At 54.5% G+C, this 24,873-nt stretch overlaps 1 protein-coding gene across 1 annotated transcript; it reads left to right on the top strand.

Moving 5' to 3' along the window:
• On the top strand, nt 1–23,846 carry RIMS3 (regulating synaptic membrane exocytosis 3). Its single transcript, XM_002928920.4, has 7 exons — nt 1–176; nt 5,395–5,642; nt 11,034–11,175; nt 13,496–13,608; nt 15,671–15,772; nt 16,109–16,248; nt 17,802–23,846. The coding sequence occupies exons 2-7, from the start codon at nt 5,426–5,428 to the stop codon at nt 18,012–18,014; spliced, it is 927 nt and encodes a 308-aa protein (XP_002928966.1). The 5' UTR covers nt 1–176; nt 5,395–5,425; the 3' UTR covers nt 18,015–23,846.
• The last annotated feature ends 1,027 nt before the right edge of the window (nt 23,847–24,873 follow it).

Raw genomic sequence — 24,873 nt, 5'->3', positions numbered from 1 at the left:
ACTCTTATCACATCATCTCCTCGTGGGAGCTACCCTGATTGCTTTCACCTGCTTTCCTGAAAACGGGTGTCTGGGCGGAAGTTAACTGAAGCCTCGTGTAAATGCCCTAGGGGTGTGCTGTTGGGAGGGGCACCGCCCCTGTGATGTGGAGCACCACGCTCAGACTCATAAGTTCGGTGAGTTTGGGTTTTCTTCAAAGTGGGGAGGAAGCACCTGCCAGGTGATGTGGGACCTGGGAGTTAGGAGACTTGAGTCAGAGCTCTGGTTTTGTCACCAACGTTCTGTGTGACCCTGGGTGTGTCTCTTTCCCATCCTGGGTCTTGAGGTCCCACTCTGCGAGATGAAAGACTCAGGCTGGAATAGGGATGGCAACACTATTTTAAATCGTGAGCCAGTTCTCCACCAACTGGTTGAGAGGAATTCTGAGGTTAAACCTGGCCTTGATGGGAGAGAGATGGATCAGTGATATCTGTTGTGGGTCGACCTACCAGTCCATCACCCTGTGACAGATTCCTTGCTCTCTTCTATTGAAAGGGTGGGTAGCTGGGTTTATCTTGGGCTTTCAGATGGCCTCACTGATGCTCAAAAAAGGCTCATGATCTGGTTAGACACACGGTCAAAGGGACCAAGGGGCTGGGTAGCCTGGCAGAGCCCTGAGACCCCTGTGGTCAGGATTCAAGACATGGTTTGGAGAGCCCTTAGGGTACTGAGATTCCAGGGTGAAAGCCAAATAGCCACGGCTGGAAAGAAAACACTAGCCTCCTTCCTTGAGGAGCTTGGAAGGTCTGTGCTGGCATGGAGCTTTGGCGGGAGTAGGAACAGTAGTCCTTGTTGCTGGATGGAAATCCGAGCCATAGTAGTACATACTGCTGTGGTAGTCATGGTACATGGGAGTCAGCAGAGAGAACTCCAGGGTGAGGGCCCAGTGGCCTGGTAGGGACGAGTTCCCTTCCTTGGGGAGCCATGAACTGGGCTGGGAAAGGGACAGTCATGCTCAGAGGCAGGGAATTGTTGAAGTGACTTTTGTAGGAAGGATGTAGTTTATTTAGCAATCTTTCACAACTACCAGTATGGGGGAGTGCTGTGTTCTGTGCCTTGCCGGCCCCTCACCATTCTACCCCCATCTCTGCCTGCTGCCTCTTTTCCTGTAGTGTCATGGCTCAGGGCCATAACTGGGCCCTGTGGTGTCACTGTGAGGAGGACTTCCTCCTCATAGAGGCCAGGTGGCCAGCTCTGTCTCCTTGTCTCACTCCTCTTGAGCTAGACCAGCTGTCCGAGAAGCACTGGGAGCCCCAATCCTGGGCCTGCCGATGCAGCATGTGTTCACAGGCTCTGCTCTCTAGCTGAAAGAGCTTCTGGAGATCACCTAAGCCAACCGCTGCATTTTACGCACAGATGAGGAAACCAGGGCCCAGAGAAAGTGACACAAGGACTCTGTGTACGTTCTAATCCCACTTTCTGATGTTTACTTCTCCCAGGCCGCCCATCCCAGCGCTCCTGTCTCCTTGAGGGTGGCCTGTCTGGCGGGGCCCTCTGAAGCATTCATCAGCCCTCCAGGCCCCCTGGGTGATCCCTGGGTGGTTAAAGATGAGAAAGTAGCTCCAGATGGTGCCGAGTCCTGGATGTCAAATCATCTGCTTGCCAGTGTCATTCATTATTCATGAGGAAACATAAGCCCCTGGGTTGGCGGTGTCAGGAATTTTGTCCCATACCTTCCTCCCTTCTCAGCCCCTGGAAGGGAATACTTGAGCTTCCTGGAGACTGTGCTGGGGAAGCACTTGGTTCTCCAGCTATGGTCTGGATGGGTTTCTCCTGCCCCTCACATGCTCATGCCAGCTGTGAAACCTGGCCCAGAGAGGTTTTTCTCATCAGAGATCTTTATTATTTTTTTTTTTTTGAAGGGTTTTCAAAAAGCCAGAGACTCAAGGCGAAGGCTGAATGGGAGGGATGGGCCCACATCTTTGGGTGAGCTCTGGGTTGGAGCAACAGGAGCTGCTGAGTGTGTCTGCATCTTTTTTTTTTTTTTTTTAAGATTTTATTTATTTTGAGGGATGCCTGGGTGGCTCAGCTGCTTAAGCACCTGCCTTCCACTCAGGTCATGATCCCAGGGTCCTGGGATCAAGTCCTGCATTGAGCCTGCTTTTCCCTCTGCCTGCCACTCCCCCTGCTTGTGCTCTCTTGCTTGCTCTCTTTCTCTCTCTGACAAATAAATAAATAAAATATTTTTAAAAGATTTTATTTATTTGATATTTTATTTATTTTGAGAGAGAAAGAGTGGGGGGGGCAGAGGCAGAAAAAAAGAGAGAATCTCAAGCAGACTCCCTGCTGAGCTAGGAGCCGGGGGACAGGGGGCTCAGTCCCACAATGCTGAGATCATAACCTGAGGCAAAACCCAGAGTAGGACACTTAACTGACTGAGCCACCCAGGTGCCCCTATGTCTGCCTCTTTGTGGGAAAAGGAGACCTGGGTTCGAGTCAAGGTGTTGCCATTTCTTAGCTGAGTAGGATGGGCAAAGCCTTGACTTTTCGGAGACTCAATTTTCTCATCGGTGACGTGGAGATTACCACACACCTAACAGAAATTAGGTTTACATTGTAAGCCCTCTCCCACTAGCCTCCAAAAGACCATGCAGGTACCCAAAACAGCACACAGACTGGCACTAGAATTGGAAACTAAAGAGAAGAGATCATCATAGGCCCAAGTCCAGGGGGACTTTCCATTAGCTGCAAGGTTAATGGGAGATGGATGGAGAAATATAATCTGGGACTCTGCACATATCACAGGGTGAGCAAAAACAGCCCAGACAACCACAAAGGAGGGAGAACACAGCTTTGACTCATCCCCACTGTCTGCCCCAATTTGCCTGGTTGGTAGGAGCCACTCTGACCAGGAGGCCAAGCAGCTACCATTCGCAGCTATCTGGGGACTAAATCCTCTAGAGTGGCCCCTTCCCTTCTCCCTCATTCTCCTCCACCCACCCACACATTTCAGCTCTGCCCTTTTGAAAAGTCAGATTCCCTCAGGGTGACAGGCCTGAGGGCAGAGGGGCAAGCAGAATGATCAGAGACCTGGGATGGGGAGCTGCCCTGGGAAGAGCTCTGTACCTGGGGACAGACCTAGGAAGGGCTGTAGGCCCTTGAGCCTGCTGGAGCACCGCTTTTCCTATACTCTGAGCACAGGACACCCGCTGCCGCATTGGACTTTCAGCCAAGTTGTAGAGGCCGACAGCTGGAGATCCCATCTCTGTGCAAAACCGAGCCATAGACGCCTGCTTCCCGGCCCCCTCACTCCCCCAGAGTGGCTCCCAGTGCCCTCTGTCTTCCCTCATGCTCATCAGATTTAATATTGAATTACACAGTCAGTGACTTACCGTCTGTCTCTCCTCCTGGGCTGGAGGCTCTGGGAGGCAGGACCACGTCAGCCTGGCTCACTGCCATATCCTTGGCACTCAGCCTAGGCCTTGGAATTTGGGGGGCTTAACTATTTGTTGAATGCAGCTTTGGAAAGGAATTTGGTGATATTTTCCAAGAATCAAAGAAATGTTTCTGTGCTCAGTATCAGGTGTGATGCTTTTGGATGTAACGGAGATCACTGATTCCAACTGGCGTAAGCACATTATCTCCCATAACTGGATTGGCCAGAGAAAGACAGGCTCCAGGGTGGCCTGAGGTCCTTCCTATTGCTCTGCGGCAGAGACACTGGCTTCCTCCTGGGACCGGGCCCTCTCTAGGGGGACGGGTCTTGGAAGAAGGGGGGAGGGAGAACCCCACCTCTCCGATAAGCATGAAATTCAAATCTTCCCCTTAAGTCAGATCAGGCCAACTGAATCATAGGCCTGCCCTCAGACCAGTACCAGTTACCAAGGGGAGTACCACTACAGGATTGGCTTGAACTAATGGGATGGGTGGTGCCTGACCAAAGCAACGCTCTGTGAGGAAGCAGGAAGGGAGAGCGGACGTGGGGAGGACCCCAGCAGTCTCCGCACCCAGCCCAGTCACTCTGTTTGTGGGAATCAATCCTAAGGAAGTAAGCAGATCAAAGTGGGGTAGAAAGATGTTTATTGCAGTGATGTTTAAAAGGCAGGAGAGAGGGAAAGAAGCCAGACCTGATCTAAGAGGTCACTGTATTGAAATCGCTAAGTCAATTATGTTACCTCTATACAGTGGAATATTAGCGTGGTATTAAAACGGGTATATCATGCATTAAAACATGCTAATGACATTGGGAGATGCTCGTGATCTGATGTCAAATGAAAAAATACCAGGATGTAAAATTGTATTTGCCATATGAGCTCAATTATCTTTTTTTTTTTTTTAAAGATTTTATTTATTTATTTGACAGAGATAGAGACAGCCAGTGAGAGAGGGAACACAAGCAGGGGGAGTGGGAGAGGAAGAAGCAGGCTCACAGCAGAGGAGCCTGACGTGGGGCTCGATCCCATAACGCCGGGATCACTCCCTGAGCCGAAAGCAGACGCTTAACCACTGTGCCACCCAGGCGCCCCTCAATTATCTTTTAAAATGAATAGGAAAGGGGCGCCTAGGTGGCACAGTCGTTGGGCGTCTGCCTTCGGCTCGGGGCGTGATCCCGGAGTCCTGGGATTGAGCCCCACATCGGGCTCCTCCGCTGGGAGCCTGCTTCTTCCTCTCCCAATCCCCTGCTGTGTTCCCTCTCTCACTGGCTGTCTCTCTCTCTGTCAAATAAATAAATCAAATCTTTAAAAAAATAAAATAAAATAAAATGCATAGGAAAGACCCTGGGAGGGAATCAGGTTAAAACAGCTCCAGCGGCTGCCCCTCTGCAGTGTGCTTAACAGAGACTTGTGCCTGCTCCTTTACACGTCTCTGTGCTGTGCCCATTAGCAGGAGGTCCCCTTCCGTCATTCCCCCAGGCTGGGGCCGCTTTTGCTCTCCCCATTCTTATTATGGCTATGAAAGTAATCACAGCTACTGAATACTTACTCTGTGCCTGATACTGCTCTGGGCGCCTCCACATGCTCTAATTTAATCCTTACGACAGTCCCAGGAGGTAAGTGCTTCTCTTCCTCATTTTGCTGAGGTGTTCACTGAAACCCCCAGGTGCTTGATCACAAGATCCCACAGCCAGTGCGGAGAGGCCTCTGGAGTTCAAGAGTGGGCTGAAGGACTTACAGCCTCTGACTTTACTGCCAAACCAGGTCACTTGCCGGGACAGCCAAGTGCTAATGAGAACAGTACCATTCATTGAGCCAGACCCTGTGTACACTCTTGACCTTTATGTATTCAGTGAATCCTCACAGCCTCAGAGAGGCCAAGTGACCGACCCAAGGTCACACAGCTAGGGAGCGGCAGGCTGCAGGAGAGTGGCTCCAGGGCCTGACGTGGGACCCCTTTGTCTCCTGCCTTCCCCCCCAGGGTTGCCTGAGGCCTCGCCGCCCCTCAGACCATGTTTAACGGGGAGCCGGGTCCGGCCTCGGCCGCGGCCTCCAGGAATGTGGTTCGGAGCTCCAGCATCAGTGGTGAAATCTGCGGCTCCCAGCAGCCTGGCGGGGGGACCGGGACCACCACAGCCAAGAAGCGGCGCAGCAGCCTTGGGGCCAAGATGGTGGCCATCGTGGGCCTGACGCAGTGGAGCAAGAGCACGCTCCAGCTGTCCCAGTCTGGTGAGAGGGCGTGGGACACCGGGACGGGCTGGGTCAGGGCACCCTGCAATGACAGGACACCCAGGGAATGTCCTCACAGCCACAAATATTTCCGTAGCATGTACCGTATACCACGTGCTGTTCCGGGTCCGGTCCCCGTCCTGCCTCATGGAATCCCCACAAAGTCCATGAGGCAGGTACCGAAGCACAGAGAAGGGGGAGTAAGATGCCGCAAACTACATAGCTAGTGGGTTGCCGGAACCTGAATTCAAACCCCAGCAGCCGGGCTCTGGGTTCATGCTCCCAGGCTTTACACTCTGCTGCCTCCGTGCACAGACGTACGTTATACATTCATCATGGATTCTTCTTTAACCAGCCGTCGCTTCCCCGGTGCTGTGCTAAGTGACACAACTTCACGGACACACGTCCACAGGATTCAGTCTCATCTGTGCTCTCTGAGTTTCCCAAGTGCAAAGAGCCACACGAATGTAGTGACAGTGACGCATATCCGTTACAAGTCACAAGAGAGACACACACACCTTGCGTTGTCCTATAAATAGTGTGCTCCATTGCTCAGGTTAGCCGCCCCTACTGCCACGAAAGCACATTACAGCCATTCACACTGTTCCTGGTCACAACAAAGGCAGCCGTGCAAATCACACAAGCACAGCCCTCTGAGTGCTAATGCACAGACCCAGGTGACAGAAGCATAGTTACGCACACGCACACACAATGGCCCGTGGTCACAGAAGCACGTTGCACTCCTCTCTGCGCATACCTCCTGAATCCAGGTTCACACACACCTTAACAGCTACATCTGAAAAAATGTATTTTCTCAGACACCTAGTTTTGGAATGCCAGTTATGCTCAGACTGGTGGGTGACCCTCTTTGTCACACACAGTCACACTGGACCCCACATCACAGAGGAGCCAGCCCTACCCCACCCCGCCAAGACCTCCTCACTTTGTGGCATCAGCCCAGACACCAGCTGGTTTTGTTTTAAAATCTCTTCCTGCTTATTTTGTTCAGAGTAACAACTTCCCCAGGAAACCTTCAAATAGGGCAGCTGGATGGGGGCGGTGAGGGGGCGGGGGCGCCGGAGGATCCAGAGAAAATGCTCATCAAGACTCCCAGTTGGGGCTGAGGGTGGGAGACTTTTCCAGGCCTTAAAATAGATTTTTACAAAGCCCTTCACAGGAGCACGTGGGATGGTCTTTTCCAGCAATCAAGCTGCGATGCGGTTTCTGGCTCAGGGAAACGCTGGATGGGGAGGGGGCTGGAGGTTATCCGTGCCTCAGAATGGTCATGGCCTCCGTAAGTATGCAATTTAGGCCTGGCACTGGGGAGTCAAAGAGATATGGATCCAGGAGTTGGGCTGGTACAGGACCAAGGGGTGGGATTAAGTTTAGGGGATTAAGATTGTGTTGAAGAGGAACTGGACCCCAGGAGTGTGGCTTCAGGAGACCAGCCCTATTGCTCTCCAGCTGAACCCAGCCGATTCAGCTTCAGACCCAAAGGCTTCTTCATGCCCAGGAGATTTGGACAGACAGTCTTCCAAGACCAGGGCCGAGGCCTGAGTCACAGGGACACATCCCGGTAGTTGGCCTGGGACTGTCCGCCTACCCAGATGCCACAGTCAGCAGGCAGGGATTGGAGTAGACCCCAAGAAGACCTCAAGCCTCAAGGGCAGATGAATGACAATAGGGCTTCAGGGTCACTTGTGTCCGTAGTATGCAAGGTAACAGTGGAAGGCCTGGGACCTGAGCCAGGGGAACAGCTCGGATGCCCTTTTAGCTGAAAGTCTCTGTGAATCATCCAGTCTCTGAATGTGAGAGCAGGGAGGGCCCCTTGGGATCATCTAGTCCGATATACTAATTTTTTCGATGAGGCATCTGAGCCTGGAGAGGAGAAGGCACTTTCCTGGAGAACAACTTCAAGTTGGCCTTTCGAGCCACACACTGTCATTTGTTACTTGGGTGACTCAGGCAAGTTACTTCACTTCTTTGAGCCTGCTTCCTTGATTGTGGAATACGGACAGTGATACTTGCCTTGCAGAGTTGTCCAGGGAATTACATGAGACAGGGTATGCCAAGGCACCCAGCCTCATGCCTGGCACATAGTACATACTTGGTAAATTGTCAGTGTTATTGTTGGCCATGGTCACACAGTAGGACCAAATAAGAAGTGAGTTCTCTAGCCCCCACAGCTCTGCCCTGTGCTTGTAGCATACTCCTCTTCCATCTATAATTCTTTCTCCCATTTTCCCCCCCAGCCTTGAGGTTGCCAGTGTCCCAGCTTGGAGTCCCATCCTAGCCCCAGAGGGATGTATGGGCTGACTCACCATGGGCACTGGCCCGGGAAACTGCTCTGGGAAAAGATCCTACCAGGGTGTTCCTGCTGTCCCCAGATGGGATGGCTCAGTTCCCTGCTAGGATCCCTGCAGGGCTGGGCTGCGTGAAGTCGGGACCCAATCTTTTGAGCTCTATTTCTGCCCCTCTAGGGGCTTCCCTCCTCCTGGTCTGTCCATACTCTGCATTGGCTCCAGCCCCACCCATCTCCCCCTCTTTGTTTCAAAGCCTCTGTCCTAGTTCAGGCCCTGTGATATCTAGCCTGGACTATTGCCCCAGCCTCCTCTCTAGTTCCCCTGCCTCATGCCTGCCCCTTCCAGTTTATTCCTCACATTTAACTCAAGTGGCCTTCCAGAAACTCACCCTGAAACTTTAAAGTTTAGTTCTGGCTCTGTAACTACCCTTGAGACCTTGGGAAAGTCACATTCCCACTGGGTCTCAATTTCCTCTTCTGTAAAATGGAGCCATAAAGACCATCTCCCAGCTTCCTTCTAGAGTGAACATTCTCTAAGTTGTGGGAGCAATGATGAGGGTAGGGTCAGAGCTTTGGGGTCCCAGAAGGTAGGTGGGTTCTGGCCTGGCCTTAGGGTGGGCCATTCCGGCCTCTGCCCAAATGGAGCTCTTCTTTTCAGTACCAGGGACAGCAGCTCTTCCCACCTGGGCTCTGGGCTCTGGGGAGAGGGCTCAGGACCATTCCGGGAGATGCCATGGAGAGTGCTGCCGAAGGCTCTGCCTTTCCCTTGTATGTGGTGGGACAGATGGGATGGTTCGTGGAGTCTTTCAGTCTCCAGGCACTACAGAATTATTGCAAGCAACTTGGCCCAGTTCTCTAGAGAGCAAGAGCCTACATAAAGTTACTCCCAGATCGACAGAATTCAGACTGGACGTGCATGAAACTAGTAGATGAATTTTCTCTGAGGCTGGAAGAACTTTCTCCCCACCCAGAAGATATGGAACTTAATCTCTGCTGAATCACCTCTCAAACCAATGTGGACTTGATGGAGACGAGTGAAAAGTAGGCTGTCAACAGATCAGAAGAGTGTGGGCCTGGGGTCTGACCCCAGCCGTGTGAGCTCGTGCATCTCAGGTTCCCCATCTGTGAAATGGCAGTGGGGGGGCTAGCAAGGCATCTCTAATACTTCAGGAATCTCTGACACCCCTACCCAGGGGCTTGCAGTGGGTTGGGTAGGTCGAAGAAGGTTAATTTGTTCCCAAGTGTGTCTAGAAGAAGAGGGTTGGGGCCATGGGGTGGTGAGGCTCTGGCTTCAGCTCAGGGTGTGTGTTGTTGGGGGGTGGGTATGGGGAGAGGGTAAAGTGTAGCTCCCACAGGCCTATCTGTCTCCTAAATGGTTTAGAGGGAAGGTGACGGGAACTAGGGATGGGACGAGCCCCCAACACTCACTGTCATTGCCCAGTCCTCTGTGTGGTGGGTCACACACCGTTTCTGAGTTTGTGTGATCAAGTGGATGGGTTCAATCAGGTGTTATGGTATGACGGTCACACGTATGTGGCAGAGCATGTCGTGTGTATGTATGACTAAGACCTGGCAGGTCTTTGTGACCATGTGCTCATTATATGAACATGCGTGACCAGGTGTGGGAGATGACTGTACTCGTATATGTGATGGTTAGTACTCATGTGTAGCTGCTTACGTGTGTGTGAAAGAAACACGTATCAGCTAAAGTGACTGTGTGTGTGAGAGACAGAGAGAGAAACAGACTGACAGACATAGCGCTGGTCTCATTGACCACTGGATAGTAGCTATTCCAATACCCCAGAAGCTGGGCTGGTTTCAGAGAAGACATTCCTCCTCACCACCGGCCCATCCCCACTCCCAGTCCCCCCCCATCCCATCCACTGGTGATACCGGCCCTCTCAGCCTTCCCTCCCCTGTGGGACTTCCTGAAACATAAGTAGAACGGAGCAGGGAGACTAACGGCCCCCTTTTCTCAGGCTGGCATTTGAACAACTCCCCAACCCACCATCGGGTGTGGCCCGGAGAGGGGGTTGCCAGCATAACCAACGCCCCCCTCCCCACTGCTCTTGGAGGCTGTGCTGCCCACCCCACTCCTAGCCTCCCCAGCCCCATTGGCAATTCCACTCTTAATTTGCCTAGGTCTCTAACCAGTGGCTCCTTTGGCACTGTCCTTATGTGATGCCACTTCCCTCCCTATCAAGCTCTTCAGTCAGTGAAGCTTCACCAGGGGAAGGCCCTACAAACCTTCAATTCAACCCATCTTCTGCTCCCCCCACCCCCACGAGGAGAGGGTGTCTAGGGGGACCTCGCTGCAATGCTGAGGAGGTTGCCATGGAAACGCAGGCAGGATGGTGCAGCTGCTAGGAGAGGCAAAGTGCCCCATGTTCCCTGCATGGCTCAAGCGGGAGGCTGGGGTGAGGTATAGGGCCCTCCAAACAAGAGGTACAGAGACACGGAGTGAGCTCTCACCACGTGGCTTCTGGGTTCTGCAGACCTCTCTCTCAAAGCCAAGGTCAGTTCAGGTCCACCCAGTGGTCCCTCTCAGCAAGTGGTCCCTTGCTTCCCTAATGGCCTTTCCACCCCCCTACATTTAGACCCACTTGAGAATGTGGGTTAGTTTGAGAGTGGCCAGGCTTCCCATGGGGATTTTTTATTGGGCCTATGAAGGTATCACAGAGGGGGAGCGTGCGGTCCGGGTGTGATAGGGTTCATGAGGGTACCTGGAAGAGGGAAAGCAAATCTGGGAATGCCAGAGAAGGCAATCTCTCCAGAAGAGAAAGGAACACTTCATCATTTGGGGCAAGGGTTGGAATTGAGTTGGGAAGGTGGCCATCAGGGAGCCTGGCAGGGATGAGGGTGAGCGCTGCAGGGCTGGGCTCCACCTGATGACTCCCACTGTCCTGACTCCAGGCATCTTTCTAGTCTTTGTCCCTGTCACTGTGCAGACAGGTCTCAGCAGAGCCCCTGCCTCCAGTCCGAGCCCTGCCCGGCCTGCCCCCTCCCATGAGGTGACCTTGGCAGCACTGGCACAGAAGCCTCATCAGTGACCTGACCTTGTTCCCTTTCTCTGTTTTCGGGGGTCCCAGAAGGGGCCACCAAGAAGCTGCGTAGCAATATCCGGCGGAGCACAGAGACGGGCATCGCGGTGGAGATGCGGAGCCGGGTCACGCGCCAGGGCAGCCGGGAGTCCACGGATGGGAGCACCAACAGCAACAGCTCCGAGGGCACGTGCGTGCAGCCCACGCCCCCTGAGGTCCCCACCCTCCTGCGTGGTCCCCTAGTCCCAGAGTTGGGGGCAGGGCGGGGGAATCTTCGGTCTGGGTTTTGGGGCATCCCTGCCTTCCATGCACATCCGCTGCCTGCACCCCAGTCTTCTTGCTCCGGGCTGCTGTTTTCCCATCCAAATACCCCAGTGGCCCCAGGGGCAGGGCATCCCGTCTGTGTTTCAGGCCTCCCACCCCCAGGCACCTACACACTGCCCTGCTCCAGATGAGAGGGTTCCAGAGGAAAATGTGGACCCCAAATCCTTTTCAATCTGAAACCGTTATTAAGGCTTAGATGAATGGAGTTCTCACAAGTGGTCTTGCATGGAGCTTAGAGAAGGAGGTTGGACTGGATCGGTGTTTTTCAAACTGTGGTTGGTGACTCAGGCAGGAAGTAAAATCAGTTTAGTGGGTCAAAACCAGCATCAGGGAAAGAAATAGAAATTTCAAACATATCCTGTGGCGTGAGGATGAATTACCTTGTGAATTTCTGTTTTGGTTTTTTAACGTATGGATGCACAGAGGTCTATGATATTAAATGTATTTTTTCCATTGCATGGGGGTTGCAGTCAAAATTTTTAAAGTCACTGGGTTAGATAATCGCTCAGTCCCTCCCAAATCTATGCCGCCTGTTATACGACTAAGATTTTCTGGTTTGGCTTCATCAAGGCCCATTGGTTGCTGGGCCCTGTGGCTCTATTATTCAGGGTTCTGTGATCTTGCGTCTCACTACTGTGCCCAGCTCCATGAATGCAGATGGCCATTGGCATTTACTGTGTCCTACCATATGCAGGGCGTCCCTGGGTACTTCAGACAGGTGCTTCTAACTCCGGCATCTGCCAGCCACCATCAGACCAAAAATAGTGTCTTATTTAACACGGAGGGATGTCGGCACTACCATGATCTCCATGTTCCGAGTGGGGAGACTGAGGCACGGGAGGAGGGTGAGGTACCCTACCCAAGGTCACAGCTGTTCAGTGGTGGTGGAGTCAGGATTTGAATTAAGGCCATTTGACTCTACCACCTTTGTTCACAACCTCTACACTCTCTAGACCGAGCTCCCAAAATTCTGTGATCTTGAGAGTCGGTGACCTTATTTAACCGCAGTTTTTCCTCACAGTGCAGGCTGAGGCTATTGCTAATGGCCAGTAAGAGTGGGTGGGCCTCAAAGCCCCTTCCCACAAAGTAGAGGCCAGCCTGGTTGGGGAAATTCAGGCTCTCTTTGACAAGCATATGCCACCCGTCTTTCTCCCTGCCTGTCACTGGCCAAGGAAGACTCACAGCCAAACTTTCCAACAGGGAGTCGCTCTAGGACAGTCTGATCTCTCAGGCCAGACGCTCGGGCTGTTCTAGGAGGTCTTAGAACTTTGGTCCATTGTAGCCCCTGAGCAGACCCAGGTCAGCCCTCCCTCACTGGTCCTTTCTCTGCGGGCCAGCCCCAGAACATCTGGCCTTGAGTGCACGAGGAGGGGCCCTTCCCTCGATGTTCACAGCAGCAACATCATAACTACCATTTTATTGTTTCCTGCTTGTCTGGAACCTCTCACGGCCCAATCCCCACCATAACCCTGCGAGTTGGGCATCGTCTCTGTTTTGCAGTCAAGGCAAGTGTCTCACGTCTCGGAGCCTCTGTTTTCTCATCTGTAAAACTGAAACAGAGCCGCTGTCGCACAGGATGGCCACGTGGATGAAATGAACACGACGCGAGTTGCGCGTTTAGTGCCCTGCTGGCACCGGGCCAGCTCTCGATCCCTGTCAGTGTCACTCGCTACTCTTTCCAGGCCCCCACAACCAGGGACCACCCACCATCCCTCGCCTTTTATCTCAACCCTGTAATTGTGTTATTTTGGTCTCGGTTGCTGTTTTGGGCACCACCTCACGTTATTGACTTGCATTTCAAACATATGGTCAACTGAACCTCAGTTCTTGGAACTTGCTCCAGGCTTTGACATTTCTGGCCTATGTTTCTGGTTCTTGGCATTCATATCCCCTGGGGAGGACACAGGTGTCCAGCAAGCCCTACCCTTTATGGGTCACCTTAGAAAATCCTGGTGTTTGAGGATTAGATAACATTATTATGTTTATTATTTCTCAAGGGACATCAGAGTATTTTTCTTTAACGTGAGCAGATGAAGAGTTCCGTTTGTCCCCAGCTAAAGCAGTGCACTGATGCTACGGAGAGGGGAAACTGAGGCACAGAGGGGCATGGCCTAGTGTCCGTGGGGCAGAGCCACTGCATCTCACCATCCAGACCACCTCATGTACCCCTCTGCGTCTTCCTCTAGGTTCATTTTCCCCACCACCCGGCTTGGGGCTGAAAGCCAGTTCAGTGATTTCCTGGATGGGCTGGGGCCGGCCCAGATAGTGGGGCGACAGACATTGGCGACGCCACCGATGGGTGAGTCTTCCCGAGAGCCGAGCGAGTGGGGTGATGGCGGCCACGCCGCAGAAGGGGGGAGCTCCGGGGGGGGGGCGCGTGATGCTAGCTGCAGAGAGGAGCCCTCAGTCTGAATGTTGTAGCGGGGAGAAGGCGTTGGCCGGGCCCTCCGCAGTCCCTCCCTCGTCAGAGAGGACAGGGGTTCCAGCTTTGCTCTGCCCGCTACCCCCGCAGCTGCTTTACAGCACGTTCCGCCCTCGCCTCACCACACACCCGCCCCCCCGCCCTCCCACCGCCAGCTGCGCGCCTGGCAGCACCGAGTGTCTGCTCCGTGTAAAATGCTGAACCAAAGTCGTCACAGCACTGATGTTCAGCGAGTCTGTGCTACCCCTGGTGCTTTGTGTGACCTTGGGCAAGTCACTCCCCTTCTTTGAGCCTCCATTTCCTCATCTGTAAAATGGGAATAAGAATCCCTGCCTTAGTCCTATTCGATGCTTTGAATGAAGTGTTTCATTTACTCCTGAGGAACTGTCTTATTGGACTTGTTACTTCTACCTGCCTGGCACCTAAAAGCTTTTTAAATAATTTTCTCATCCCCCTTCCCTGCAGCTGGGACCTATTTCCCGGAGTCTCTACTTGGTCCTCTGAGCTGCACTCTGGCTGCCTCCCACCTCCCTCCCTCTCTCCCTCTGTCTTAGATAATGGCTGTGTTGGAGATGCCCCCTTGCCTCTCCCCCTTCCCCTTCAGTCTGACCTGAGCAGTCTGCCCCAGGCATCTGGACTCAGTCCTCCTTGGAACAGCGTTTGACCTTTGACCTCATAGCGCATGAGGAAGAGGGGGGGGCCCTCAGTGCCCTGCTGTGAGCCATGCAGTGGAGCTGGCTTTCTCTCCCAGGCCAGGCCAGTCCTCTTCCCATGCACTGCTCTGTTTTCCTCAGACGGGCTTCCACAGGAACCACAGGAGCCATGGTCTGCGGAGACCCTCAGAGAGTGAGCACCAGCTCTCCTCTGGCCCTGGGGTCGGGTTTGGTTAATTCCCAGCCCTGGCTCACAGACTCTTAAGCGCCTGGGGAGTCTGCTTTTCCCAACCCTAGGCCGGCCGGAGGCTGGGAGGCAGGAGAGGAGCCAGCCACTTCCACGAGGCTTTTGTGCCTTCCCGGCCTAGAACACTTGTGTGTGGTGCCTCCTGGTGTCGAGAAGTGGGAAGGACAGGCTTGCCTTTGCTCCTCTCGTTAGGGATGTTACAGGGAGACCTCCCCCTTCCCTCCCCCGGGGCGAGGTCAGAAATAGCTAGAGGGAGGGCGAGGACTTACCGGAGGTTTCCTGAAAGTAATAAATCCCCATCTTCTCAAGTATGCAAATAAAACAATTGCATGATAGCTCAGAGGATCTAAAATGGGTGGCTGAACCCAAAGTCTGGCCAATTTTAATTCCTCTGCATGAGGCTTAGGATTCTGCACTCCTTTGAAGGGTGCCCCCAGTGACTAATGCATCATTTCAAATTCTGCGAACCGACATTGAACAAAGCTGAGTTCTAGAAATAACTGACATGACTTCACACAGAACTTGCCTCGGCGAGGTAATCGTTTGTGGGAGCGCAGTGAGGAGTTCTCGGTTCTCTGTTCCCAGGAAATCCGGCCTTCCCTGCGCGCTCTGCCAGGGTGCGAGCCCGCCCTCGTTCCCAGGCAGTGCCTCCTGTCCCGCTCAGGCTGCTGTCTCGGCATCTCTTCAAACTGAGACGCTGTAAATATTTGCTTGATGTGTATTTAGGGGAGTGGTCGAGGGCTGCTCTTCTGCTCCCCCCAAGTTAACCAGACTTACCTGGGAGTTTGGCAGCCATTCCTTGCTACCCGAGCGTACCCCTGAGGGTCATGCCCTCACCCTCGCCCCGGGGGACCTATCAAAGTATTTCTCAGCTGCTTTCAACTGGCCTCTTGAGAGCAAGTCTGGCGCCAGCGGTCTTTGGCATGTTCTGCCCTTTCCAGGCCTGTAGCGCCCTCTGCAGACTGTTCTCTGCACAGCAACTAGCCGGACCGCCCCCTGGGTCTGCGTCTGCCTGGACTGTCCCTCTTCTCCCTTGCAGGGGACGTGCACATTGCCATCACGGACCGGAGTGGCCAGCTGGAGGTGGAAGTGATTGAGGCTCGGGGCCTGACCCCCAAACCAGGCTCCAAATCCCTCCCAGGTGAGGCGGAGCAGCGGGGAGAGGGGTTTTGGATATGGGGTCCTACGAGGCAGGGGTACGCAACTGAGCTCCGGGTCTAGCGTGTTCTCAGCTGCCCCTTGGCCTAGATCAGTTCTCTACCCTGGAGTCATGGCTTGTCTGGAAGGCTAGTGGGCAGGGTTTGGGGAGGGGGAAGGACAAGTCAGTGTTTGAGTCTGTCTTTTCTACTGCTGTCCATTGGTCAGCTCATCCCACTCACCTTGCTCACCTCCAGGACCAGCTGGAAGTTAGGGGTTGGAGCAGGCCATAGCAGTCTCTCCTGGGCCCCTCCCCAGCATGCTCTCTCCCATCCCTCAGCTACCTATATCAAGGTTTACCTGCTTGAGAACGGGGCCTGCTTGGCCAAAAAGAAGACAAAGGTGGCCAAGAAGACCTGTGACCCCCTGTACCAGCAGGCGCTGCTCTTTGATGAGGGGCCCCAGGGCAAGGTGCTGCAGGTGAGTGTGATGGGTCCCTGGGGCGGGGCGACTCCCAAAAACTTCTAGTTGTAACTTAAAATCTCTTTCACGTTCGATGTGTCCTGTGCCCAGGCACCATCCCAGATGCATTAATGCGCTTGACCCATTTGTTTTCACAGCCCAGTGAGGGGTTACTGCCCCTTGCTGATTCATAAGGAAGCCAGAGTTCGGGGGTTAAGTCCCCTGCCCCCCCAGTTTGCTCAGCCGGAGGTAGAAACAGCGTCTGACCGCTGCCTTCTCTTTCCGCCTGGTGCTAATGCTTTATTGCCCATCAGCTCCGTACCAGGCTCTGGGCAAAGTACTTTCCAATCCTGACCTCCTTTCATTCTCCAGATGATGCTGGAAAGTAGGTATGATTCTCCCCATCTTGCAGTCTCGAAAGGTGAAGTGACTCGCTTAAGGTGTCAGCTAGCGACTTGCGGAGCCAAGGTGACCCAGGCCAAGGTGACCCCACCCCAACTCCAAGAGAGTGCAGTGCCCTTCACAACAGTCCCGGGGGAGGGGATCATCACACCCGTTCACAGATGAAGCACCGGAGGGGTATGCAAGAGGCTGAGTGGGGGCTGGTCTCTGGGTTCAGTCCTGGGTTCAAGTTCCAGCTCCGTCACGGACTGTGGGGGCTGTATTGTGAAGCGTCAAAGAGAGACGCACACGGAGGGCCTCACCAAGTGCCTGGCCCACAGACAGCTGCTCGTGAGTATTAGCAGTGGTGCTTGTGGCTGGTGGCCTTGCCTGAGGACACGTGGGTGGCAGAGGAAGAGGCCTGAGCCAGGGGTTGCCTGGGCTGTGTGACTGCTCACCTAGGGCTGTTCCTCCGGGCTGAGGTGGTTGCGTGGCAAGAGCCCTTGGGGTCACAAATGGCCAGGACTGCAGACCCCTAGGGTTCTGTGGGGCTGGGGGGGATCCTCGGTGTCTGTTTTCATGTATATGTATATTGGGATTCCATTTTGAGAAAAGGATCCACTGGTAAAAATAGAAGTTTGAAAATCACCAAGCTAATCCCTTCCCCTCTTCCAGTTTTCTGGATGGGAACACAGGGCCAGTGAGGGCCAGGGGTCACCCCCAAGCTCCGCCGTGAGCCAGCAGCAGACTAGGAGCTGTGACTCAGGTCCCAGACTCTCAGTCTGCTCCTTAATGGGGAAGGCTGTCATCTGGGATGCTGGGAGACTCTGGAGGTCAGATCCACGTTCCGATCCCGGTTCTGCCACCAATTACTGTGCATCTTTGGGTTAGTTAATTAGGCTTTCTGAGCTGTCATTTCCTCTTTGTTGAAATGATGATACACAGCACCTTTACCTAGATGGTTGTAACGGTTGAGATAATGGAGAGAGAGAAGTCCGTACAATTGAGCCTGGCATGTCTTAAGTGCTCAGTAAGCTGTTGCCCCCAAATCAGTCTTAGTTCCTGTTCTCTCTGTCTCATCTGGGCTCTGGCGAGACTTGTAGGTTCCTGGGCCCACTACCGAGCCCCGGAGTTGGGGAGTTGGCTCAGCGCCCCCATCTCCTGCCCCCGCCCCCCGCTCCTGCCGGCAGGTGATCGTCTGGGGAGACTACGGCCGCATGGACCACAAGTGCTTCATGGGCATGGCCCAGATCATGCTGGACGAGCTGGACCTGGCTGCCGTGGTCACTGGCTGGTACAAACTCTTCCCCACGTCCTCAGTGGCAGACTCTACGCTTGGACCCCTCACCAGGCGCCTGTCCCAGTCCTCCCTGGAGAGTGCCACCAGCCCTTCATGCTCCTGAGGACCTCCGGAAGAGGCCGGATGTAGTGTGGGAAGGGGTGCCTGGTGGCCCCCCTCCCCTGTATATAGTCTTCGTGTCTTTCTGGACCCCTTGCCCTACTGCATGCCTGTTGGCTACTGGGCCCGTCCCAGCTGGCAGTGGAGACCTTAGTGTGTGTGTGTGTCTGTCTGTCTGTCTGTATCTGTGTGTGACCCTGTTCTATCCATTCACATGTCTGGGTATAGTCAGTCTTGGTGACTACATGAGCTATAATCCACATCTCTCTGTGTCTCGTTGAAAAGAAACCCAAAGGAGTGTTGTGTGGGCGCGGATCCCCCAGTGCAGGGGTGGAAGCCGGGGACGTGTGGCCACCGATCCACCCTGCCTGGTCCTGTGCCCAGGGAGGAACTCACGTGTCCCTGTTGGGGCCGCCTCTTGGTGGTCCCTACTTCGTTTTCTGTCTCGTCCTTTGTCCCACCTGTGCTTCTTTCTCCCGGCACCGCTGCTCTATTTTGAAGAATGTAGCACCCACTGCAACTGGGCACACGGAGGCCTCTTGGGGACCCGCCACCCTCCTCCCATCAAATGCACCTGCAGCATGGAGCATGCTCATTGGGGGCCCTGGCCGGGGGCCGGGCGAGCAGAACGTGCCTGGGAAGCCGAGGGCTTGGAGATGCTTCCTCCTTCGGCAGGAGCCGCCTCCTTTCTATAAGCAAAACACTAGGAAGACTTAGTTCCCAGGGTGGCTGGCCAGGCCCCTTAGAGGGAAGTGCGGGCACCTCCCTTAGCGTTGTTCTCCACCTCCTGTCTTCCTCCGAGCCTCCAACATGCCAAAGGGGCTCTCCCAGTGGACCCCAGGAGGTGTGGACTTGGGGGGTCTTGACAGCCCGGAGGCTGGCCTTGGAGGGGATGTTCTCTGCTAAAGCAGATGGTCCCTGGAGGCACCTGTGTGCTCTCCAGGCCCTAGGGGTGGCCCTGTCCCCCCTGGGCCTGGCTTGTGGAGGAAGCGCTCAGGGTGGAGCTGTTTATGGGAGTGAGGAGGGCTGGGGCTGACCTGCTGTGTGCCACTGTTGAGAATCCTGTCTAACCTTTGGGGATTAGCTGCATGAGGTCGATCATTTGGGTCTCTCTTTGTTTGCTCATTTCCAGACCAGGGTCCCTGTCTGGGAGCTCAGACTCACTTGGGCTCCAGCTTCCTGGCCTCACAGACAGCCTGGCTCTGGACTCAGCTAGACTGCCACAGTCACCAGCTCTGTACAAGCAATACTTTCCCCTCTCTGCCTCCCTGCCTCCTTGCGCTCCGTGGCTGCCCTCTGCAGAGTGGCCTGGCCTGCTCTCGGCACTTTGCCTGCCTCTGTTTTCTTTCCACCCTTGTCTGGTTGGAGCTTCCCAAAGCCACTCAAACCCTGACTTCACGTGACAGCTGGGCCCTGTGTCGGCGAGTGTACCAGGGCCTGGAACGTGAGATGTCTGCTAGGAAGGCTCAAATCTGTCCTCTCCCTCCTCAGGTCTAGGGCGAAAGGCGAGAGGTTGCCCAGGGGGTGGACACAATAGCCCTTGGGTCCGTGTCTGGTGGGGAGGAAAGAGGCGACAGGAGGGGTCAAGGCATGGAGAAGACCATCCCTCTGCCTCCTCCCCAGACGTCGGCCCCAAGTGCTGCGGTGACTCCGACCCACATGCTCCAAGTGGAGGGGAGCTACCCAGCCGGGCAGTGGAGGTCTCGGGGCGCTAGTGCTTGGACTCCATTCGTAACCAAAGCTGGACAGACGGGCGTACAGGCGGATTCTGAGGGCAGGTGGAGGAGGCGGCTCTCAGGAGCTGAAGGCTTCTCCACTCAAAGGGCCTCCTTTCCTGGTAGGGACCACATCTGGTTGAAGCCAGAGCCTGGTAGCCCCCTTCCCAGGAAAACCCCATCCGTCCTGCCCACAGACGGAAAGTGGGCAAGGGCGGTAAGAAATGAACCAAAGGGGCTCCTGGCTCCTGCCAGAACCTCCATTCTTGTCTTATCACGGATGCGGACTGTTGTGGGCGGAGGGAGGAGGAGGCAGCTGGGTCGAGTTTTCTCTTTAGGCAGAAATTCTCTCCCGTTGTTGGGATTGGGTAATGTGCGCATTTGTCATGTTTCTAAAAATACGGCAAAGGGCTCTGTACTCTTTGACCCTAGGGTGGGGAGAGGGAGGAAACTCACTCACAAAAGGGCATTTTATGTCCTGTCTGTGGTGTATTCACCTCTCCTGAACAGTCACCCTCCAGATGCCGTGAACATACTCTACACTTCCGGAACGGTGGGATTAGTAAGGGTTCCTAGGGTGCTGATGTAGCCGGAGTGCTGCTACCCAGACTGAGACCATGCAGCACCTCCTGGGAATGGGGGATATCAGGGAGGGAGCTCACCCTCACTCCTCGAGGGGCCTGGGAAGACAGAAGGTCGAGGGCTGCCAGCAGAGAGCCAGCCTCTGGGTGGCTGTAGGCCGTGGTCCCCTCGCCTCTGGGGGCAGGTTAGTTAGAACAGCAGAAGGGTCTCGCTGGGGCTGGGGCCTGGCCTGTTGGTAACGTGCGCTGACCCGCCTCCAGTCCCCAGACGCCAAAACCGCCCATGAGCTGGGCTGCTCCTAGCCCACCTCTCTAATGGGAAGTAATGCTCCCCAGGTTGGACTGAAGGAATTATCCTCTTTAAACCTTCGCACCAAATCAGTTACTAATCCCCCCCTGGATTCTCCCCCCAAGATGGTGAGGTCACATGAGGCTGACGCGTGTGTGATGGTGAATGGCTGGGTTTCAGGGTCTGTTTCTCATCCTCCTCGATACAGGAGCTTGTCTGAGAAGCCGTTTGGGAGCTAGCCTGTCCCGGGAGAGGACGGGTCGCAGTGTGCCACCTGGCCTTCCCTGGGGTGGGGAGCATCTTTGAAGAGGAGTTGGTGGGGGAAGGAGGGAGCAGGATCTCCCCGAGTGCTCCCTAACCGGGGCCGGATGGCACTGCCAGGTACCGCATCCTGGCTCTGCAGGCCTGCTTCCCCCAGGTGAGACCCAGAGCTGAGGACGGGATGGGGCTCTTTGTCCTTCCCCATCCTCTGCTCGGGCAGGTCCATGGAGGATGCGACAGAGACGGGGGTGGCCCTGTGGCAGTGCTGGGCTGTGGGCAGGAACCGTGACGGATGACTCAGAGCATCTGTCTTCACGTTTCTGCTCTGTTCAACGTGTCCCACTTCCTTCATAGACTCCTTCCCTGCAGGGACGTCGGAGGGCCTTTTGTATGAATCAGGTTCCAGTAAATGGGGCCAAGTCTCGGTTTGACACGGGGGATTTGATCCTTCAGGGAAGAACCAGCTCCGAAACTCCTCTCCATCCCGTCTCTTCCACCTCCCAGTTCTCCCAGGAAGGGAGCAGAGGGCTTAGGAGGCTCTCCCTGGCATGCCAGCGTTCCGGGGGTGGGGGTGAGGCAGAGCCCAGGGGCTCCGGAGAGAGGGCCCGGGATTGCCGGCTCTCCCAGGGGCGCGACGCCTACCAGGGCAAGCTTGCCCGCGCTCTTCTTTACTGCCAGCCTCGAGGAGAGCAGACCCCTCCCCACCTTAGAGACCATAGAGACCTCCAAGGGTACGTCTCTGGAAACGAAATGTAGCACAATCTTCGACTACGTGACCAGGAGCCCTGCCGTGCAAGCAGGGTTCTCGCTCCACACCCTGCTGCCCAGGGGGCCGCTGAGCTCCTCCCCCGCTGGGGCCCTAGGGCTCCCGGTGCCTCCGATTCCCTCTCTTCCTCGGCCCGGAAAGCAGCAGAGCTTCAGGAAGGCCGCTCTTCTGTGTCTCTGATTGCTTCCTGCACTGTGCAAACTCTGTGCAAGAAACAGCTGCCTTTGCTTGATGCACATGAGGCGCCCTCCACCCGGCTGGGGAGAGGGGGCGCCGTGCCGGCCCAGGTGGTCCAGCAGTGTTTCTGCGGGCGTCTGCAAGGAGATGGAAAAGAAGAGGCCTGCCTCCCTGCCTCCCTGCCTCCCTACCGTCTCCTCCCTTTATGTTCCTCTCCCGGGCGTTTTCTTCTCCCTGCTCCTGACACGGAAAGAGGCTCGTGAAAATGCTGCTTCCTGTACTGGATTCTCTTTCATCGAATGAAGAGGCAGGAATGGGCATGTAGACTCTTCCCTGCCTTCTTCCTCAAGTCTGCTTTTCACTCAGGTTAGAAGAGGATGGGGCAAAACCGAACACTCACGACTGAAGGCAGGGGAGCCCCGCCCGGTCAGGCACGGCCTGACGGTGGCTGGCGGGGCCTGGGCTGGCTGGGAAAGGCTGATTTTGAGAGTGCCTGAGCATCTCAGAGCCATGTCGGTGGTGCCAAAGAGAGCAACTAGGTCTCCCTGGGCACCAGCTCCGCCGGTGAGGCCGCAGAAATGCGGCTTCGGGTGTTGGCATGCCTGATGGTGGGACCTTGTTCTCTGACAAAGGGCTTAATCTTTCCATGTAGCAAAGCAACTCCTTTTCCCCTCAACCCCAAGCTTGGGCTTTTGTGGGCCCAGCATGGCTGTGCCTGTGAGGAGAACCACACCAGTAAGAGAAGCTGAATTCTGTCAGGGGCCTAGACTAGCTTGGGGCGAGTGCTTGTTGAGAAAAGTGCGTCACTGCTTTGGGGAAACCTCCCAGGGCTCTAGTTGGAAACTTAGCCAGTAAGGCCAGGGGCCTTGGCCACCCGCCACCCCCTCCCCCAGGGAGTTCACACCGATGTCAGGAAGGATCCCTGGGACTGGGTTCAGAGAGTTTGGCTAAAGAAATGGGCCCTGGGAATCCAGGGGCCACAGAGTATCCGCCCCACAGGTTGGTGGCCTGGACAGCTGGCTACAGGGAATCAAAGGCTGTTCTATACAGTTTTGTCCAAAACTGTGACCTTGTGCAAGACTCCTCACTTGTCTGGGCCTCAGCTTCCTCATCTGCAAAATCAGAGCATTTGCTAGTTGCTCCATGGTTCCCTCCAGGTTCTAGGAGTCTGATCTGGAGCTGAGGAGGGTTTCCAGCCTGGTGCGCCTGGGTCCACGGGCTGGTTTCGTCCAGCCCTGGCACCCTGATTGGGGGCAGGTCCTCATCTGTCCACGCCCAGATGTGGCTTCTGACAAGAACTCTGGGAACCCTAACAGACTTGGCTTCCACCTCTGTGGTATGTTCTCCCTCTTTTCTTCTCGTGTAATGACCAGAACTACTTAAGGGTTGTCTGCAATGGACAATTGTCAAGGTGCTGATGTGATGTGACCACCTCAGCTGCATCCTGCGTAGGTCAGTACCCCCACCGGCAGATGAGACTGGGTCAGTCCTCATCTCTGCTTCTAGAATGACATCTGTGGGAGAGTCGAACACCTGAGAATGTTAAAGGCAATGCTCTCTGATGGGAGGAGAGAGGGCCCTTATTCCCCATCAAAGTATTTTGCTTCTTGAAACCACCTCTCTCTTCAGAATCTCTCAGCAGACATCACCTCAGCAAGCAAAGTGGCTGCTTCCTTAGGAAAAGTTGGCCTGATTATTCTATCCACTCCTTTAGAATGTAAATTCACAGGAGGCAGGAACCCCTTTTTTAGAATTTCCAAATGCATCCTGCAAAGAAAGAGATAGCTGATAGGGACTGACAAGCACACTGTTTAGATAAGAAGCAATTAGCCTTTTATATCTGTGCTCTATACATTTTCTATGTGCAGCATCTTTCCAAACTTGCTGTGGCTCCTAGGTGGCAGGTGGACGGCTGGGGAGGACCGCCGGCTGTTTCCGACAACATTCTTGCCAATTCCCTCGAGGAGAAAATTCTTCACATGGCTTCTGCATGTACAATATTTGGGCAGCAAAAAAAAAAAAAAAATTAAAGTCAGTTTGAAAATGGTTTCTTGTGTTGCTTTCTGAAGTCGGTTCTTAATTCTAGGAGAGAGAAAACAAAGTTCCAGGTGACCAAAACAAGGAGGATGACGCCAAGGTGGAGAGGCAGGAGAGGGCAGGACATCTTGGGAAAAGGCCTCCAAGGTCTGACCAGGGCCTCCGACTCCTGTGTGGGAACTCTGTCGCCACTCATGTCTATAGGCCATGGAATCTGATGGGGCCAAGCGGCTTCCCAGCTGTCCCACGGTTCCTGCTTACAAGCCCTCGAAGCCTTCTGTTCCCACAGACTCCACAAAGGATGCCCAGAGTCAAGTAGGGGGGAAGGTAAGATGGAGCTAAGGCCACTGTTTTTGACCCCGTTTCTTTCTGAGCTCTCAGGTCTAGGAGCTCTGCTCAGGCATATGGCTGGGGCGGTCTTGTTTACTTCACGCGCACTTGATACAAACAGTAAACATGCAGTTGACCTCCAGTGTTGTGGACGACAGCAATCATTGACCCCTGGGGCGCCCCTTCTCCTCCCTGCCTCAGGGAGGGACAGAAAGGTATGTTGACATTTAATCACTTCTAGGCAGTGCCCTTGTCTTCCTAGGGCTGGGTCTGTGGGGACAGAAGATAGATGAAGAAAGTGTCCCAATGTCACATGCTTGCCAGGGGAAAGGCTGGCATCCTCTTCCTCAGGGGTCCTCCAGCATGACCTCCAGTGCTTGGGCTCTGGCCCTTGGCCTTGCAGTGCAGGGGCACCCTCTCTTGAGGGAAGGCTTATGAAACCAGGCTCACTCTATGAGCTCCAGTGCTTCCTGGGTTTCCGCCATTCACTCCTTTTCCACTTCTGCTCTCTGTGTTATCTGGGTGGGCCCAGTCTAATGACTTGGGTCTTTAAAAGTAGAAAACTTTTCCTGGCTGTAGTCAAAGCAAGGTATGATTGCAGAAGATTGGTCAGAGAGGGGCAGTGTGAGGGAAATTAAAGACTAAATATACGGAGAGTAAGTCATACCATGTTCATGGATTGAAAGACACAATATTGTGAAGATTGT

The sequence above is a fragment of the Ailuropoda melanoleuca genome, chromosome 2 (assembly GCF_002007445.2).
Source record: "Ailuropoda melanoleuca isolate Jingjing chromosome 2, ASM200744v2, whole genome shotgun sequence".
Lineage (NCBI taxonomy): Eukaryota > Metazoa > Chordata > Mammalia > Carnivora > Ursidae > Ailuropoda > Ailuropoda melanoleuca.
The sequence above is the reverse complement of the archived record's forward strand: the minus strand, read 5'-3'. Positions and strand labels throughout refer to the sequence as shown.